The 20,541-nt window shown below is 40.0% G+C and overlaps 1 protein-coding gene across 1 annotated transcript in view; it reads left to right on the forward strand.

Moving 5' to 3' along the window:
• Positions 1–271: 271 nt before the first annotated feature.
• The window catches only part of slc17a7a (solute carrier family 17 member 7a), a 38,714-nt gene continuing 18,444 nt past the window's right edge, over positions 272–20,541 (forward strand). Inside the window, exon 1 of the mRNA XM_066708685.1 lies at positions 272–736. Coding sequence (XP_066564782.1) covers positions 675–736 — 62 coding nt within the window. The 5' untranslated portion in view covers positions 272–674. The remainder of the gene's footprint in view (positions 737–20,541) is intronic.

Below are 20,541 nucleotides of genomic sequence, written 5' to 3' on the forward strand. Positions count from 1 at the left end.
TCTGCAGTATACTGTGTGTCTACTGTATTGTAGTGTGTGTCTGTACTGTACTGTGTACTGTACTTGGTGTTTGTGTTTGTAGGTGTCGCTGTGTTTGTATACATATTTGTGTGTGTGCATATGTCACTGGGAGAGGGGGGGAGAGGAAGAGTTGGAGGAGAGGAAGAGTTGTGGTGGATGAGAGGGAGGGAGAAAGAAAGAGGGAGGGATGCAGAGGAATGGAGAGCAGGAAGATGAGTATAGGAGGGTGGCAGGGATGGAGAGAGATGGATAAAGAGGGAGCAGAAGTGAGAGAGTGAAAGGAGTGGTTGAAGGAGGAAGGGAGGGGGGAAGAGAGCGAGTGAAGAAGGGAGAGAGGCAGGAGATCCCAAAACTTGTCAAGATGGATTTCTGCCCTTCTTGATTAAGCAATTAAGATGATAATTAATTAATTGGGGAACATTATGAACTGGAGACGGAGAGAGAGGAGGGAGGAAGAGAGGAAGTGAGGTTTAAATCCTCAGGAAAGGAGGGAGAGAGAGGGGGCGATATTAACTCTTTGAGCACTGTTAAACTGTTTGAGAGAGAGGGGGATTTAGCTGTCATATAAAGAGAGAGAGGGAGCTGCTCTAGCGGAGTGCTGGCGCGGGACGGGGCAGTTGTGTCACTTTGGGGTCGAGCGGCCAGTCGCGAGGATGGAGTTCCGCTCGGAGCAGTTTAAGAAGCTCGCGGGCAGGACCCTCGGGAAAATACACAGGTCGGTATCGCGGGCTTTAATCTAATCAGCATCAATTAGTCAATTTCACTGCAATTATATATATGTGTGTGTTTGTGTGTATGTGTGTGTGTGTGTGTGTGTGTGTGTGTGTGTGTGTGTGTATCGCAACAGAAGTGGAATATGTTTAACTTTTTAACTGATAATTGTGTTGTACTTTAATTCCCAACTGTATTTAAAACAACGCAAAATTATCCTAGCTAACCGGCGTTATAATTTATAGTTAGGAAACATGTTTTTAATTTTTCATGTCATAATGTGTTACTTTTATGTATCCTATAACGTACTGTGATTTTAGTTGTAGAATCGTTCACTATATAATTTAAGCTTTGTTTAGCATAGGTGACTACAATATATTTTAAAATGTAACTAATTTTAGCGCAGTTAGTTTGGTATAAAATCTAACGCAGAGATTGAATTACATTCATTATGGGGTATTTTAATGTACTTTAGACTATTCACTACACCAGCTCATTTACAGTACATTATATAATATTTTTAAATTCATATATATGGTATTGTATAGACCGCAGGGTGAGGACTCGTCCTTGCTCTATTTAAAAGTGCACCGAAGTTGTGCAGCGCAAAAAAGGTGCACTGCAGCGCCCTAGTGCCCCCAGGCTCCGCGGCTCCTGGTGAAATTCGATTGTGCTGGTTCGTGGTGCGCAGTTTCTGAGCCACCTTGAGATGTATTTGTATGTGTCATTGTTTTGTTTTGCCTTTTGTCTGCCGGCAACTGCATTGTGTTTCCATTCAGTTTTTGTGCGTCTTTGGAACATGGTAGAAGACGTTTTTTTAATGTATGTTATTTTAATGTTTACTTTTAATGTAGGCATTTATGAGAATACAGCGACTGGTCGAGGGAGAGGTGTGTGCGGGGGGTGTTTAACTGCCAAGTAAGGGGGCGAGGGAGAAGCGGGATGTCAATCTGAGAGAGAGGGAGACATAGATAGGAAGTGAAGTGAAGTGAAGTGATGCTTAAATCTGTGCGTGTGTACAGGGGAGAGGTCGTCTGGGAGAGTTCCAGCATAGTGCAGTAAAGTAGAGCAGTACAGTACACCGTGGTATACTACAGTACAATAAACTGTGGTATAGTACAGTACATTGGGGTATACTATTTTACAGTATGGGTCACTGGGTTATACTACAGTACAGTATAGTGTGATTTACTGTAGTACAGTATGGGTCACTGATATAATACAGTGCACTGTAATATACTACAGTACAATGCACTGTGGTAATCTTCAGTACAGTACACTGTGATATACTACAGTGTAGCACAGAACAGTATGGTACCCTGGCCTTGGGTTATCTGTGTATTAACATTTTGCAGACTTCTACAATACAGACTGTACAGCCCCCACAAGCTACACTGTATATAAAACACACACAAACACACTGTACTGTATATAAAACACATACAAAAATCAGACCCCTAATTTTGAAGCTGATATAGTAATACTTACCCTCAATCGAGCTCAGAGTTATGGGGGTATATTGCAGGGGTTCACTGTACATTTGAACTCTCTGTGGCATGGGTGCTCTGTGTGGCATGTGTGCTCTCTGTGGGCATTTGTGCTCTCTGTGCCATGAATGCTCCCTGTCAGCATGTGTGCTCTCTGTGTCATGTGTGCTCTCAGTAGGCGGGTGTGCTCTCTGTGCCATGATGGAGCTTAGTACTGTAAAGTGTACTATACTGCATTCACCTATACTATAGCATTTCAGTGTAGGGCAGTAAATATAGTTCAGTCAAGTAAAGTACAGTATGGAGTGCAGTTAAGTAGGGTGTAATACAGTAGTGTAGATTTCAGAGCAGAATTATATACAGTATGAATGTACTATACAGTATAAGTATGCTATACAATATGATTGTGCTATACAGTATGAGTGCTATAGTATGAATTTGCTATAGAGTATAAGTATGGTATACAATATGAATGTGCTATACAGTACAAGTATGCTATACAGTATGAATATGCTATACAGTGTATATATATATATATATATATATATATATATATATGTATATATATATATACTACAGTATGAATGTGCTATACAGTATAAGTATGGTATATAGCATGAATTTGTGTGGTATGTATGTATTTGTATGGTAAAGTATGGTTTACAATATGAATGTGCTATACAGTAAACGTATGCTATAATTTTTTTATAAAATATGAATATGATATACAGTGTATATATATGCCACAGTATAAATGTGTTACACAATGTACGTATGCTACACAGTAAAAGTATGCTGTACAGTATGAATGCTGTAAATTGTATATGTATGCAATACTGCGGGGATTCTAGTGATGGAGGGCCAATTTCCGGAGGTTGCATGGGATGAAAATGTCCCAAATCATACCTTTTTATTTCCTATACATTTATGTTAGGAAACATTTATGAACTGTAATTATTTTATTATTTTCCCCTAAATTACATGTGCAATGTGGAACATAACATTTTCAGATAGTATACAAATAATAGTAAAGGTTCAGAAAAGGTGTGGTTAAAGGTTAGCTTTCAAACTTCCTCGAGGGCCGCATTTGGTCCCCGGATGGCACTTTGGGAACCCCTGTTATACAGTATGCTATACCATATGAATGTGCTATACAGTATAAGTATGCTACATAGTAGAATTATACTATACAGTATAAGTATGCTTTACAGCATGAATGTGCTATAGAGTATAAGTATGTTATATAGTATAAGTAGACAGACAGGCAGGCAGACTGGGAGGAAGACGAATACACAGAAAGGTAGACATACAGGCAAGCAGGCAAACAGATTCTCAGTAGGAACAGAAATTGTGTTTTTCTTGCAAACACTCCAACAGAACCTGCAGATAACCCCCCTCTCTCTTCCTCCCCCTCACTCACACCCCCTCTATCTGTCTCTCTCACACTTTTCCTTTCTCTCCCTCTGTCTGGCTCTCCTTCAACTTCATACAACATCAATTTCACAAATAATTTGCTTGTAAAATATCCTAACCATGTCTGCTATTTGTGTGTCTGCCTATTTTCCCACCTGTCCCCATCTTTAACACAAGGAATTCTGGGACTTCGGCACTAAAATCTTCGGCAGAAGTGTGTTCTTGTGTACCCTCATCAGTAAAAATGTGAACCTGCTACTATGGCTCTGTGATTAAACCCAATGTGACCACAGTACAGCGCTCATAACAGTTTAACATATATTATTATTATTATTATTATTATTATTATTATTATTATTAATAATAATAATAATAATAATAATAATAATAATAATAATAATATTGTGATACTCTGTAGGACTCCTGATCATTAACTCATTAGTCTCTCATTTCCCCCTAATTAATAATGTTGATCAGGTCAATTGGGACACTGCAGCAGCTTAGCAGCCCCTCTACATTACACTCTTAATAATAATAATAATAATAATAATAATAATAATAATAATAATAATATTCGTCAGACTTCTACAGAGAAAATGAAATTAGAGAAGAGTGCATTCCAGCCTTCTGTCGGCTTTCTCATCGATCACTCCATAATGTGTAAATATATATCCTCTCTCCCTCTCTCTCTCCCCTCCCCCTCTATAATCCTCTTATTTATAGAGCAGTGTTTTTGTAATTATCGTACTTAAGACAAGAACTTTGTTTCCAACTACTAATACTACTACTACTACTACTACTACTACTACTACTACTACTACTACTACTACTAATACCACTACTAGTACTACTAATAATAATACCACTACTACTACAACTACTACTACAAATAAAACCACTGTTACTAATAATAATATCACTACTACTACATCCACTATTATTACGGCTAGAGCTGCTTGTACTATTGTACTACTGTTAGTGTATCAGTCAGCCAGTCAGTCAGATGTGTATGTAAAGGTAAGTAAATAGTCTCTCTCTCTCTCTCACATTCAAATTCAAATAGAGCTTTATGGATATGACCTCTTTTTTTGGTATTGCCAAAGCATGTATGACACCGACAATACATACAAACAGAAATGTAAATATGTATAGATAATTAAGTAAATAAAGATAAAATATATGAATACATTAAACATAATTAAAATAATGCATAAATTATAATAATCTTTCGAAATAAACAGATACATGAATAATAGATCATAAGTAGTATAAGTATAATTAAAACACATTTTCAGAAAAGAGTATGTATACAAGTGTTCTTGATTGCTAAGACACTTTTAATTAACCTGGGGTCAATGTGATGTCCATCTTAACATAATGAGCACAACTGTATTCTTTTTTTGCAAAACACTAAGTAATTTCTCATTGCTTTCTCACACAATACATATGTTAAGCACATTTTTGGAAAACAGTAAACACACCTGCAAACCTCAATTGAGTAATTCAAACTAAATTAAAACATTTGGTCACATCTACTACAAATGACTCCCATGAATGTGAACCTCTTCTGCATGTGTGCAAAACTTCTTTGTGCAATTGTTCATTCAGCAATCAGTCCATATTCATGCATAAAAGAGGTCACCTCAGAGCTGTTTGCAGAATAGACCAAGTAATAGACTAAGGGTGTAGGTGAGGACAAAGGAGAGGTAGAGGGGCACATAGAGGAAGACGGGTTTAGATGTGTGGTGGTGGAGCAGCTCAAAGGGGATTACAAAGAGCTAATGTTTCAGATTAAATTTGTGCCACAATTATTGACCATGTTGTCAATCATGGCCTTTCCATGAGAGAAGCAGGGCAATGCAACACCCCATACATTAATTGATGTGGGTATGGAGGGTAGGAGGGCCACCATGAATGTGCCAGGGTAAAGGGGTGCCAACATCACCATGTGTGCTGCTATCTCCAGCGATTGGGTTCTTTGCCACATCCCTATAATTGACCCATGTGATACAGAACTTCTTGTCACGTCTTGATGCATTGCACCATAGAGTGGTACCACGAGAAGAGAGAGGGCTGGTGAGACCTGATAGGTCTTGCTTCGTCATCATATTGGACAATGTTGCTTTCCACCACTCCAGTCTGGGTACTGAATGGTTTGCAGTCCACCCACAAATTGTGATGCAAATTCTCCCTCGACTCTCCTTTTCTTCTTTTCTTCTTCTTCTCTGCATGGAGGTGGAATGTTTATGATTACTGTCCACATGACCAGATGTCCCTCCTAGATGTGTAAAACAAAAATAATAATACAGAGTGGTTTTGAAAATGGATGGATAGATAGAAGGATAGAATACAAATCAATACCTACATAAGAAATAACATCCCCATGTCTAGAATCAAACCTACAACACCTGGCTTGCAGCGGTGTTCCTTAATCGCTATGCCAGCGGAGATACAAGCTTTAATGTTTTAAGTCACCTGCTGCCACAGCCAACTGTCCTAATTGGTTGTATATGACTGAACTATTGGAATTAGTCTCAAATGAATTAATACATTAATTTAAAAAATGCAAAATATATATGTATATGAATATGGGCCACTTGTGTTACACGAGAGTAAAACATTTAACATGTAATTTTCTATTATATGATTGTGTTTTTTAATTATTAAATGCCTTATCTAAAAACATCTATATGAAAAAAGATGTTGTGCTAGTGGCATGTTTTTTACATTGGGTTTTGATTGGAAAAAAGACAACAAACAGGTGAACACAAAGTATATAAACAAATATTATCTTGTGTTCTTGGTTATCGGATATATTCATTTTAACATATCAGCATTGTCCATTCATAAGAGTCTGAATGGGTGGATGTCACCTTTTTAAAAAGGTGCATGCTCTGGGCATGTTTGTGTATAAGTTTCATTCTCTGGCACACCAAACATAACATTTTGCTACCTGTTTGGATTATTTATAATTTCTTTCTGATATTTTCCTGCTGTAGACTTGCACAAAAAGGTGTCGAACAGTGAATGTGTTAACTAAATAGGGTGCTTGAGCTCTATGTTCGTGTTCGTGTAGCGCAGACTTCCGCAGTTCCGCAGTACTAATGTGGAATTGTACAGCTCTGTGCAGAATTGCAGAAATCTGTGCAATATCAACACAACCTGCAACAAATAAAATAAGCACACTAATACAAACTTTTTAATTGTAATAAGATTGTATTCCATATGACAAGACTCATGGCCACCTTAAATTACCAACAATTCACACAAGTCAGTTTTTTGCTGACTGATGTCTCTGTGGTAACCTGAATCACAAATGAGACACCACGGACAAAATTGCTCTTTCCACTCCTTACACATAGTAACCCTTCTAAATTTAGCAACTGTATTGTTTCTGCCAACAGTAGGTTATTTATAAATGCAGAATAAATGTTCTTATTGGACATTGAGTGGAAGAAAATATGTCCCTTTTATGTACTGATCAAACATGATTTCAGGACACCGTGCTCGTAGAAACAAATTATTGCATAACACAACAGCATTCTCATCCTATTATAAAAAGTGACCCTATATTTGTGTGGTTATAAGCATCTGAGAATACAGATGTAGCCTAAAGTATTGGTACCCTTGCGTTTTATTCAAATAATGCACCATTCGCCCTGAAAAGTGTTGAAATAAAAAAAATCTTATGTAATCCATACATGCATGTCTATGGTTTGCAGTGGAACAATGCAAAAAAAAAACGGTGAAAAGAAGTTAATTCTTGCTTATTCTATAAAGACCTGGACAATGTTTTTTGATAACCTTTAGAAGTTATATGAAATCATTGTATTGTAGTAATACCTCAAGCAGACCATTCTCTTTTAATTAGTATCACAGGTGTCTTCAATCACATTATCACTCATTCAGCCAGTTTAAATGGAGAAAAGTACTCACTCTTGTGTCACTGTGTGTATCACACTGAACATGGAAAAGAGAAGGAAAACCAGAGAGTTGTCTGAGGAGGTAAGAAAGAAGGTAATAGCCAAGCATGGTCCTAGAAGACCATCTCTAAAGAGCTTGATGTTCCTGTGAGTACTGTTGCTAATATTATCAAGAAGTTTAAGGCCCATTGAACTGTAGCCAACATCCCTGGACATGGCCGCAAGAGGAAAATTGACCCAAGAATGAAGATAAGGATTGTTTGAATGGTGGAGAAAGAACCAAGGAAAACCTCAAAACAGATCCAAGCCGACGTTCAAGCTCAAGGTGCAACAGTTTCAAGTCACACCATCTGTCGCTGTATGAATAAAAATGGGTTCCATGGTAGGAGACCTCTCTCTAAGAGAGAAACACAAAAATGCCAGACTGGAGTTTGCCAAAATGCATGTGGACAAGCCACAGTCCTTCCTTTGGACAGATGAAACAAAACAGACGAAATATTAAACAAAAGTAGAGCTTTTTGGTAAATCACAACTCCATGTTTACAGGAACAAAAATGAAGCTTTCAAAGAAAAGACCACCATCCCTACTGTGAAACACGAAGGAGGCTCAGTGATGTTTTGGGGTTGCTTTGCTGCCTTTGGCACTGGGTGCCTTGAATCTGTGCAGGGCATGATGAAATCAGAAGACTATCAAGGCATTTTGGAGCGAAACGTACAGTCCAGTGTCAGAAAGCTGCGTCTCAGTCGCAGGTCATGGGTCCTCCAGCAGGATAATGACCCAAAACATACCTCAAAAAGCACCCAAGAATGGATCAGAAGAAAACATTGGACCGTTCTGAAGTAGTCTTCTATGAGTCCTGGTCTAAATCCCATCGAACATCTGTGGACAGAGCTGTAACTCACAGTTGGGAAAAGGCACCCATCAAACCTGAGAGAACTGGAGCGGTTTGCTCAAGAAGAGTGGGCCAAACTACCAGTCAAGAAGTGTAGAAATCTCATTCACAGCTAACAGACAGCTCTTGATTGCAGTTATTTGTCTCTAAAGGCTGTGCAACGAAATATTAAGTTAAGGCCGGCACTTTTTTAATCCCATGTTTCTAAATTCAAATATTTAAAATTATTAATAAATGCATTTTAAATATTTCCTTGTTAATAATATGATGAAAGTAAGTAAAAAGACTGCTTATTAATGTAACAAATTACATACAAAGAGCGCCTGCGCAATGAAGTGCACACTCTTAGTCCCTTAGGACAGGGCCACCTTAACTCAAATGTGAACGGGGTCATAGATTTAGGCCGGCCCTGGGCCGGGTCAAAATTAGTCCCGCTTTTTGACCCGGCCTAAATCTTTCGACCCGGCCTAATGCCGGCCTAAATATGTGAGTGTGAACGCGCCGGCCCTGGGCCGAGTGGAAAGCGTCAGCGTGTGACGCAACTCAAGCCCCGCCCCCAGAGACGCGGAATAAACACAGAGTAAACACAATAAACACAGAATAAACACAGAGTAAACACAATAAACACACAATAAACACAGAGTAAACACAGAGTAAACACAATAAACACACAATAAACACAGAGTAAACACAGAGTAAACACAATAAACACACAATAAACACAGAGTAAACACAGAGTAAACACAATAAACACACAATAAACACGGGCACGAAGACAGCTCACACACTGCAGGACACAGTATTGTCTCTATATTGTTTCAGTGTCATATCGATCTATAGCCTTAAATGTACTGATACATTTCACTAGCTCACATCTTTATATATATATTAAAACGATACAAATTTCAGTGAAGCAGGTTTCCATTCAAATCAATTTTAAAACCACATCAGCTGTTTACTATGCAATCCGAAATGCGATTATATTGAGCTGAGCAGTACGATCACAAATGCCGGCGTTAGAGGTAAAAACTGGGCCGATGCAGAAATGAAAGCGCTGTTTACAATGTGAATGAAGATGAAGTTAAAACAGAAACCGCAGAAGTGCGCAGCGCTGCTGTCTGAGGATTTAAACAAACACAGTGTGTGTGTATGTAATACACAATTTCAGGTTATAAATCTCAATTTTCTAGTGATAACTAATGCACACGATTTCTTGTGATTTAATGCAGATGTCCTAATAAAGGTGCTTCATTTTCGGGTGTATAACAGCACTTTTAGACTTGCAGAACCGAAGATAGATATTTGAAAAGGGAAATATATGAATTAGATTCCCCATTGAACCAGCACAGTTTTAATTATATTAGAAAGCTTCGGCTGCAAAGGGTTGAGATTACTTTCAATGAAAATATAGAACCGATCAATATATATATATATATATATATATATATATATATATATATATATATATATGAATAATTTGTGATTATAAATACAGCGCATACACCTGTAAGCAGACCTAATGTCCTACTTCACTGGTTTGTTTGAGCAGATTAGTTTATTCCCGGCATGCATTTCGTTTAAGCCGGTTTTTCGCCCGCATATGGGAACGCACTGAGGCTCCTAAAACCGCAAGTGTGAACAGGGTGTCTGTAAAAATCCGGATTAAATTTGAGGCGGCCCAGAGCCGGCCTAATAAGTGTGAACGGGGTATTACATCAAGTAATGACGTTTTAGCCAATCAGAATATAGAATTGTCGGGTTCCTCGGTAGTTTCAGAACAAAATAGACAGCGGTTTATGTGAGTCAAGGGAGATCATGAAGAGACGACAACACTGCAGGAGGAAGGCATCGCTGCAGACGGTAACACACCTGAACCGACAGCAGCTGAATATAAAGGCACGGGAAAAACAAGACAGATCAGAAAATCCATGGCCAAACATCTGGAGTTCAGAGGTATGGGAGGAAAAGAAAAAACTTTACACTTTCCTTGACTGTGCCGATGGTAATCTGGGGTGTAATGTGTGTAGACGTGTTTCAGGGTGTCTTCCTGTCTGTGGAATGGAAAAACTACAGTGTTGGGTACAATGGAAAAACTCGACAGCAACAGTTAAGATCTTTGCGAAAAAAGATAGCTGAACACAAGAAATCCAGCGCTCACAACAAGGCCACTACACTGCTACAGCACAATTCAGAGGATATAATTGGGAAATGTGTTGACAATGCCAAAAGGCATGATCATGAGTCTACATGTAAAATATTTAATATTGCATACTACCTTGCAAAACAAAATCGCCCCTTTTCTGATCACCAGGCCTTACTGGAGCTGCAAGAAATGAATGGTGTTAATGTGGGAACCGGTCTTCATTTCATATACAACGCCACTCAAATTATCAACCGTCTCTGATGAAATGGTCAAAAAATCCTGTGAGAGAATAATACACATTGATGGCAAAATCTCTGTGTTAATTGATGAAGCAACAGCTCTAAACGACTCCCCAGCACTCATTGTGCATCTCAAATGCGAGACAGACAAGTGACCCTCACTTAATGTTTTTGGAGTTGATTGAACTTTTTGATCAGTCAGCAGAGTCAATAGTGTTAGCCCTTAGGAAGTGTCTTCAGAAACACGGGTTTGACCATGTGTACTTATAGAAGAATCGTGTTGCATTTGCAAGCGACAGTGCAAGTGTAGTGCTTGGGAAAAAATCGGGTGTAGCAAAACGAATTGCAGACATGTACCCCAACATCGTTGTCTGGCACTGTCTAAATCACAGACTCGACTTGCAATTGCAGATAGTGTTTCTGAGACTACTGGCATGCACCATTTTAATTCTTTCATGGACAAGCTATACTCAGGCTATAGTAGATCAGTACTGAATCAGCAAGAACTCCGAAATTGTGAAAAGAACTGGACGCTGTCTTCAAGACAATTGGTCGCGTAATGGATGCGCGATGGGTTTCCAGTTCATTCAGGACTGTCTCCGCTGTGTGGGAAGGTTTTGAAGTTCTGGCGGCTCATTTTAAGTCTGCATCACTACACAATAAGCGGACTTCTGCTGTGTTCGCCAGAATCCCTCATTGATCTCGGAGTCATGTACAATACCTTATATGAACTTTCATTGCTGTCAGAGACTCTCCAGAGACGCACTACACATTGGTTTATGCAAATAAAGTGGCACATAGAACAATACAAATTTTGTAATCCCTGAAAGTGAACGTAGGTACAAAGACGCTTGACAGCTGCCAGAGAAGGACAACGTAAAACTACAGAGCTCACCTCGAATCACAAACATGTGAAAAGACATAAAAAACAATTCCTGCCAAGCCTCACCTATAACATGAAAGACCAACTTTTTACAACCACTGCATCAAATGAGAAGGTATGTTCATGTATTTTGCACGGATTTGTAATTTGATAGTTTAATTAATTGCGGGGAAGCTAATTTAACTTTTGGACAAAATGTTTATACAACTGTAACTCAAAGTATAAAACACGAATATGTACATTTAATATTGCGTAAATAAATGTTACCATTCATTTTAAATAACCTTTACTTGCAGGCTTTTTCAGAGGAAAATTGCCAAAAATACGAATGTCTTCTTTCTGGGCTCTTAGTCCTGGATCCACAGCACTGGCCTGCAGAATTACCTCAGGGTTACGACGAAAAAGAAATCGAAAGACTTGGTCAGCGTTTTCAGTTAAATTAACGTGTTGTCAAAAACACCTTTCGAGATTTTAAAGACGAAAATTGAAGAAGAATACCAGATGATTTAGTTCCGCTAATTAACTGTACACGCGTGATTCCGTGCAGTACTGCTGAATGTGAAAGGGGATTCAGCCAAGTGAACTTGATTGTCACAGACAGCGGTCTAAAATATTAATCAAACATGCCTCAGCTCTGATGTTTATCAAACTTCATGGACCCCCTTTGAGACAGTGGAACCCAAGCCCGTATGTGACCACTTGGCTGCGACAAAAATCACAGCTGCGCAGATGACAGCCGTACAGCAGGCCCAATCTCGAGCGACTGCCCTGAATCACTGTGACAGTTCCTATAGAGTAGACTAAAATAATATGGGATTATTGCAGTGTTTTATTTATTTTCTATAGGGCTATAACGGATGTTTTTGTTGTTGTTGTTGGTTTAGTAAAATATGTGTTAAGTGTATTCATTATTGAAAGCAACATAAAGCAATTATGCATAGCGCAGTATTGCTGTAGTCTTGTAGACATGCGACGCCGAGACAGTAACGTGCAAACTTGTTACAAAGTTACAGCAGGACTTCGTAACAAATTTGTAACAGGACTAATAAAAACATACGTTTATTAAATTATAACAAATACGCTATATAATATGTTTTAAATAACTGATTAAATCGTGTTAAACGGAAAGGGGTCGTTACTGTATCTTCTTTTACTACGTTGATTGATTCTGATTGGGACCGCTCCGGTACCTTTTTTCCTACCACTACACCACTGAGTTAAGGGTCCCAATATTTTTGTCCGTGCCATTTTCATTTGTTTTACTATTTCAAGTAATATGTTAAGTCATAAATCAAAAGCAAAGTTTCTGTTCTATTGAATGTGAAATAAAGCGAGGTGGATACCAAATACTTTTGTCAATTTGTGGAAGGGTACCAATACTTTCAGCCATGTCTGTATATCACGACTCTGTAGTTTCTATTCCATTCTACGATGGACAAGAAAACGTGCTTAAAGACAGAATGTTTAGTTTTATTTAGTTATCAATTAATGCTATAATATCAGTCTGTATTTTGTTTATAATGAATCAGTAAGTCAGACAATAATTCCGAGCCATTTTAGTTAAAAATATACTTGTGTTTGTGATGACTACAAAGCATGTAACAAAATGGCATCTAAAAAACAGCAACTTTTCGTGATCAAATGATTAATTACACGAAAATGGTATGGATTTCATATTTCATATTTATTTATTCATTTTGTATGCATTCTTTTTTTTCTTACAATTTCCAAGTTGCTTCTCACACTCACTGGTACATGTTTTGGGAGAATGGCCCATATGTACACTCACCTAAAGGATTATTAGGAACACCTGTTCAATTTCTCATTAATGCAATTATCTAACCAACCAATCACATGGCAGTTGCTTCAATGCATTTAGGGGTGTGGTCCTGGTCAAGACAATCTCCTGAACTCCAAACTGAATGTCTGAATGGGAAAGAAAGGTGATTTAAGCAATTTTGAGCGTGGCATGGTTGTTGGTGCCAGACGGGCCGGTCTGAGTATTTCACAATCTGCTCAGTTACTGGGATTTTCACGCACAACCATTTCTAGGGTTTACAAAGAATGGTGTGAAAAGGGAAAAACATCCAGTATGCGGCAGTCCTGTGGGCGAAAATGCCTTGTTGATGCTAGAGGTCAGAGGAGAATGGGCCGACTGATTCAAGCTGATAGAAGAGCAACTTTGACTGAAATAACCACTCGTTACAACCGAGGTATTCAGCAAAGCATTTGTGAAGCCACAACACGTACAACCTTGAGGCGGATGGGCTACAACAGCAGAAGACCCCACCGGGTACCACTCATCTCCACTACAAATAGGAAAAAGAGGCTACAATTTGCACAAGCTCACCAAAATTGGACAGTTGAAGACTGGAAAAATGTTGCCTGGTCTGATGAGTCTCGATTTCTGTTGAGACATTCAGATGGTAGAGTCAGAATTTGGCGTAAACAGAATGAGAACATGGATCCATCATGCCTTGTTACCACTGTGCAGGCTGGTGGTGGTGGTGTAATGGTGTGGGGGATGTTTTCTTGGCACACTTTAGGCCCCTTAGTGCCAATTGGGCATCGTTTAAATGCCACGGCCTACCTGAGCATTGTTTCTGACCATGTCCATCCCTTTATGACCACCATGTACCCATCCAGCAGGATAATGCACCATGTCACAAAGGTCGAATCATTTCAAATTGGTTTCTTGAACATGACAATGAGTTCACTGTACTAAACTGGCCCCCACAGTCACCAGATCTCAACCCAATAGAGCATCTTTGGGATGTGGTGGAACGGGAGCTTCGTGCCCTGGATGTGCATCCCACAAATCTCCATCAACTGCAAGATGCTATCCTATCAATATGGGCCAACATTTCTAAAGAATGCTTTCAGCACCTTGTTGAATCAATGCCACGTAGAATTAAGGCAGTTCTGAAGGCAAAAGGGGGTCAAACACAGTATTAGTATGGTGTTCCTAATAATCCTTTAGGTGAGTGTATATGTATGTATATGTTCTATGGCTCTACAATAAGTAAATGCACTCATGGATACAAATGCTTGTGGAGAACATATGATGGGGTGAATAGTCGCAGGGATGAATTTACATGCTCCCAGGTCCTACTCTGGGGAGAGCTGGTTGGTCAGTAGTGCTTTGTGGTGGTAGGATTGGGGGTCTGCCTGCTTTAGGTGGGACCAGAACTTCACTGCTTTCTTTTTGATGAGGATCAGCAGGGGAAATAGACCCAGTTCTGCTCTGCAGGCTGTGGACCTGCAGGATGTGCAGACAGAATTCAAGTTGCAGTTTTTCTATTGGGCTTTTGTCTCAGATTTTATAGTAAGGGATTGTCAGGGGACCCCACACCTCACTCTATAGAGCAGGAGTGGCTGGATTATTGATTGGAACATTTTCAGACAGATTTTTATTTTTGTTTGATCAAATTGTGTTTTTATGGTGTAGAAAGCGTTGATGGCCTGATTAAAATTCCCTGAGGCACTAAGTAAGGGTCAGGCCCAGGTAATTGTAGATGGTGCTATGATCTAACATAGTGCTTTCCAGAGTGAGGTGGTACCTGTGCCCCTGAGATCTAGCTTTTTTCTAGAAAACTAACAAAATAACTTTGGTCTTGTCCAGATTGACTGTCAGTGCCCATTTGTGACAGTACTGCTCCAACAGTGCCAGAATCTACTGCAGACCCTGTTCTGTGGAGCAGCACCAGGTCATCTGCACAGAGCAAGACCTTGATCTCTTTATCATGGAGAGTGAGGCCAGGGGCTGCAGACTGCAGCCCTGTCTCACCCCATGTCCGAGTGAAGAATACGGTTCTTTTGTTTCCAATTTTCGCTCCGCATTTGGTCTCTAAGTACATTGACTTTACCCCCTACACCAATGTGAAGGAGATTATAGAATTGTCCTTTATGCCATATTTAATGCTAATGTCAATAAAGCATTTTTGTTTTACATGTTGTTTTTTTAGGGTGTGTGGTGTAATATGGTCAGATGTGCATGCAGTGATTTTGTAGGAATCCAACTGGCTCTTACTCAGGACACTGTTAGTACCCAGGCATTGATGATACTGCAGAACACCTTCCCCAGGTTACTGCTCACATAGATACCGTGATATCTCTCTCTCCCTCTCTCCCTCTCACATTCTTTCTCTCTCAGGATTAGTTCAGTCCCTCCTGAAATAGCCTGTGCTTTGAGCCAGCTGTCACTGTACAAATCCTACTACCTCCTCCCTCCATCCCACTGCCTCCTCCCTCTGTGCAACTGCCACCTTCCTCCATCCCTTCATCTCTCCCTCATCACTCTCCATGTCTCTCCCTCCATCCGTCCCTCAGTCCGTTTCTCCCTCTTTTCTTTCATCAATTTGTCTGGGGGTGGGGGGGCTTGCCAAAGTGTGGTTCTGGGAGCAGACCAGGTGCGGTCCGGGGAGGGGGGTGGGGGGGGTTGGGTTTGGGAGGTGGGTGTTGGCGACGTCCAGGTGTCTACATGGGGCCACTGAAAAAGGGACCAGCCCTTCAGAATTGACCGATGGCCAGTCCACCTATGACTGTCAGTGTATTTCATGTATTGGTGTATTACAGTATTACTATTTACAGTAGCAGTAGTTCTAACAGTAATAGTAACAGTAATATTAGTAGTTAGTTATGTAACAGCAGCTGTAACAGAAGTATAGTAGTAGTAGCAGGTCTGAGAGGAGGAACGAGAGAGAGTGAGATAGATGGGGTGAGAATGGATGAGAGAGAGACGGGGGTAAGAGGACAAGAGAGAGAGTGGGTGAAGGGGAATGAAAGTGTGTGTGTGTGTGTGTGTGTGTGTGTGTGTGTGTGTGTGTGTGGTGTATATAGTGAGTGTGTTACTGAGGTGAGTCAGAGTCTCAGTGGGATTCACTATCCCACTGTGACACAATCTGTTCACCAGAGAGAGAGAGAGAGAAGGAAGGTGGGAGAGAGGGACAGAGAGAAGGGGGAAGGGCAGGAGAGAGAAAGGGAGAGACGGAGAAGGGGGGGAGTAGAGCAGTTGAAATTGCTGCACTAGGCAATGTTACGCAGATCAGACACTGATAGTACAGTACAGTTCAGTGTGTGACAGGACAGTGCAATACAGTACAGCACAGTTCAGTGTGTGTCAGGACAGTGCAATACAGTACAGCACAGTTCAGTGTGTGACTGAACAGTGCAATACAGTATGGTACAGTGTGTGACTACAGCACAATACTGTCTGTTATAATAAAGTACAGTACATTATTATACAGTTCATATAACAGTGCAATATAACAGTGCAGTGCCACACAGTCCAGTATAGTACAGTACATTATAATGTAGATACATTATATGGGACAGTACAATATAACAAGATCTTGGTATTTCAATACAGAGACAAGGGGTTAAATCTCAATATCAGCATATTAATCTAGAGAGAGAGAGGGAGATGGAGAGACACAGTGATAGAGAATTGAGTAATAGTCAACCTACAGCTTCTCTCACTCTGTCTCTGTCTCTCTGATCCTCTTATCTCAGGATTATTGAGGCTGTTCTGTGAGTTTAATATGAACGGAAACAAAAGACAGAGAGAGAGAGCCTATCTGTCTATCTACAGTGTCCCTACAGTGTCCACAGTCTCTACAGTGTTGATCTACAATGTCTCTCTCTCCCCTTTCCTCTCTATGATTTACAATCTGCCTGTTATTCAGTTCGTTAGTTAATCACTTTAACAAGGTGCCCCACCCCCCATCCACTTTCCAGTGCACTGCCCCTAGTCTTAAGCATTCACACCTCATTATCTTCTCTCAAGACATTAATGAACTAACCAGGCTGGGCATTGTTATAATTAATACAGCTGGAGTGTAATTAGTCAATTACAGACTTCATACTGTACCAGTCAGTGTATCATCAATCAGTGTATAAATTGGTCAGTGTGTCAGTCAGTCAATCAGTAAGTGTTTCAGTCATTCAGTCAATATATCAGTCAGTCCATCGGGCAGTGTGTCAATCAGTTGGTAAGTGTGTCAATCAGCTGGTCAGTTTGTTAATCAGTCAGTGTATCAGTCAAGTTGGTGCAGGGGTTTTCAAACCGGTCATGGAGTACCCCCTGCCCTGCTGTTTTTTGTTCCAACCTAGGTCTTAATTACTTAATTGAATGGTATATTGCTTTGTTAGGTCAATTAAGGATGCAATTAAGCAATTAAGACCTCAGTTGGAACAAAAACCAGCAGGGCAGGGGGTACTCCAGGACCGGATTGAAAACCCCTGAGTTAGTGCATCTACTATTCTAAAGTTTATACAGTGTAAATGCTGCACATGACCTTGTTACTGGCCCAAATGAAGTTCCCAGACATTGTGTGTTGTCTGTGATAATTAGTTGTAATTAAGTGTAATTAATGCCTAGGGCAAATTCCAGGAGCAAGTTACAGACTCGTTTGGCTTCTGTTCCTCATTAACAAGGGTTCTGTCTATTTAGGGAGGAGAAAGTGAGAGTGTTATTAAAGTACTGCACAGACACAGTGAATGAATGGACACTACAGAACATTAACACTGACTGACTGGACACTATAGTACATTAATACTGACTGACTGGATTCTACAGTACATTAACACTGACTGAGAGACAAGAGAGATAGTGGGGTGAAATAGAGAGAGGGTTGAGAGCAGAATGAAGAGGGGGCTGAAGAGAGGGATGGAGAGGGTGTGGGTGTGTTGGTTCATGTGAATATTTATCCTTCGTTTCCCGGAAGTATTTTTTTTTTAATCCTAATCTGAGAGAGAGAGAGAGAGAGAGAAAGAGAGAGAAAGAGAGCGATCGGAAGCAGGAGAGGGAGAGAGGACATGACCTATAATCTCTCTCTCTGACAGATTAACTACAGCACACATCTCTCCCTCTCCCTTGCTCTAACATTCTCCTATTCAAATTCAGGTTTGCTTTATTGGTATGATAAACAGGAGGAGTATTGCCAAAGTAGTTTTACTCTGAAAATACAATAAAACTGAATAACAACAAAATAATAAGCATATGAAATATATGTATATACACACATTTAAAGTCAAAGTAAAGTAAATACAAATAATAATAAATAGATAAATAAATCAGTGACTAATAAGGACAGTGCTGTGCAGAGCACCTCCTTTGGCCCTTCAGGCTGAGACAGGCTACTACATCACAACTTGTCACTAGTGGGGTTGTGTGTCCCTCTCCCAAGACAACTGTTAGCTCGTCTGTTTTCAGTAACAGGGAAGTGGCTTGATTGGATTGTCGACCGGGAGGGGGTTGGATGCTGACGAATCATCAGCAGGTATCAATAAAGCGTACTCGGGCTGGTGCCGGAAGACACTGCGCTGCTCTCGCTGCTGTATTTGTGTCCTCCCGCAGCAGGATGGCCAGTCTTTTGTTCCTGCTTGGTGAGTTTAGGTCAACGATCAGACCTGCTAGTCTGTGGGAGTAGGTGTCCCTCATGATGTATGTGGGGCACTGCAGCAGGAAGTGGGCTTCATCCTCCACTAGCTCCTGCTCACACTGCCCACACGCACTCTCCTCTCTGGGATTCCACTTCTGCCAGTGACGACCTGTCTATGTGTCCAGGCTGTGGCAGCTCAGTCTGTACTGACTCAGAATCTTTCTGTGTTTGGAGCCCTTTACTGTTACCTTACTGCAGGCTCTGGTGGCACTGCAGCTTTGTGCCATTTCCTGATGTATTCAGTTTTAACATGGTTGATTGTGGAGCCAACGGTTTGTGCACTGAGACGCTGTGCCAGGGTGCGGAGGGCATGGTCTCCCTTTCTCTGTACTCTGTATTAATGAGACAGAGGGTGGTGAGAGGGAGGGATTGAGAAAGAGAGAATGATAGAGAGGGAGATGGCAAGGAGTGAGAAAAAGGGAAGAAGAGGGAGAGGGGGAAGGGAGAGAGACTGGGTCTGAATTATTAATGGTTAATAGTCAGAAACAGCCGATTCTTCATCAATAATTCATCAATGACAGAAAATAGACACAGAGATTGTTAATGTAGCAAACCCGTGTGTCTGTCCATGCGTCTGCCTGTCTGTCAGTTTATAGCCCTGTGCATGATGTCTGTTTATCTGTCCATCCATCTGTCTGTACGCAGCCCTATACACACCAGACCTGGGTCAAATATGTTTTGGTATTTCCAATTACTTCAAATACCTTAATTAAGTATTGGCATGTATTTTGCAAATACTTCAAATATGTATTTCCAGATATATCTGATATCCTGTTTTCAATTATTTGTATTTCAATGTATTGGTTGGATTTGGAAAAAAAACTCATTTGTACACAACAAACTCATCAAAACAAAGATGGTCTACAATTACCAACACATCAAGACTCCAATTGAAAGGAAATGTTGAGTTGTTTATCTTCTCTGTCACGTTCAGTTTTGTGTTCAACTTTTAACAGTATTATGATTAGCACCGACTATATGTGTTGTGTACAATGCAGATATTTCTCCAGCAGTACACGAATTAGCTCAACTTTGAATAACAAATCCATCTTTCTTTATCTCATCTCCTACCCTCGTATGACCATGAGGAGATGATTAGTTAATGAAAGTGACCAATTTAGACTTTTGTGACATTTTTCTCCCGCTTTCCTTGTTGGGACTGTGTTAGGCATCTCATATTGTGTCTTTCAAATTATTATGTTGTGTTAATGTGCTACGTTTATGTGGTTGTGATGTACAATTAAAGTTATATTTTCAAATGCAACCCATTGATTCAAATACAAATGATTGAAAATGAAGAATATCAAATACTAGTGAATATACAAAATTGAAATGGCATTTAATTAAATTAAAAATACAGAAATACAAATATGTAATGGTATTTGA

The sequence above is a fragment of the Amia ocellicauda genome, chromosome 7, assembly GCF_036373705.1.
Source record: "Amia ocellicauda isolate fAmiCal2 chromosome 7, fAmiCal2.hap1, whole genome shotgun sequence".
NCBI classification, from domain to species: domain Eukaryota; kingdom Metazoa; phylum Chordata; class Actinopteri; order Amiiformes; family Amiidae; genus Amia; species Amia ocellicauda.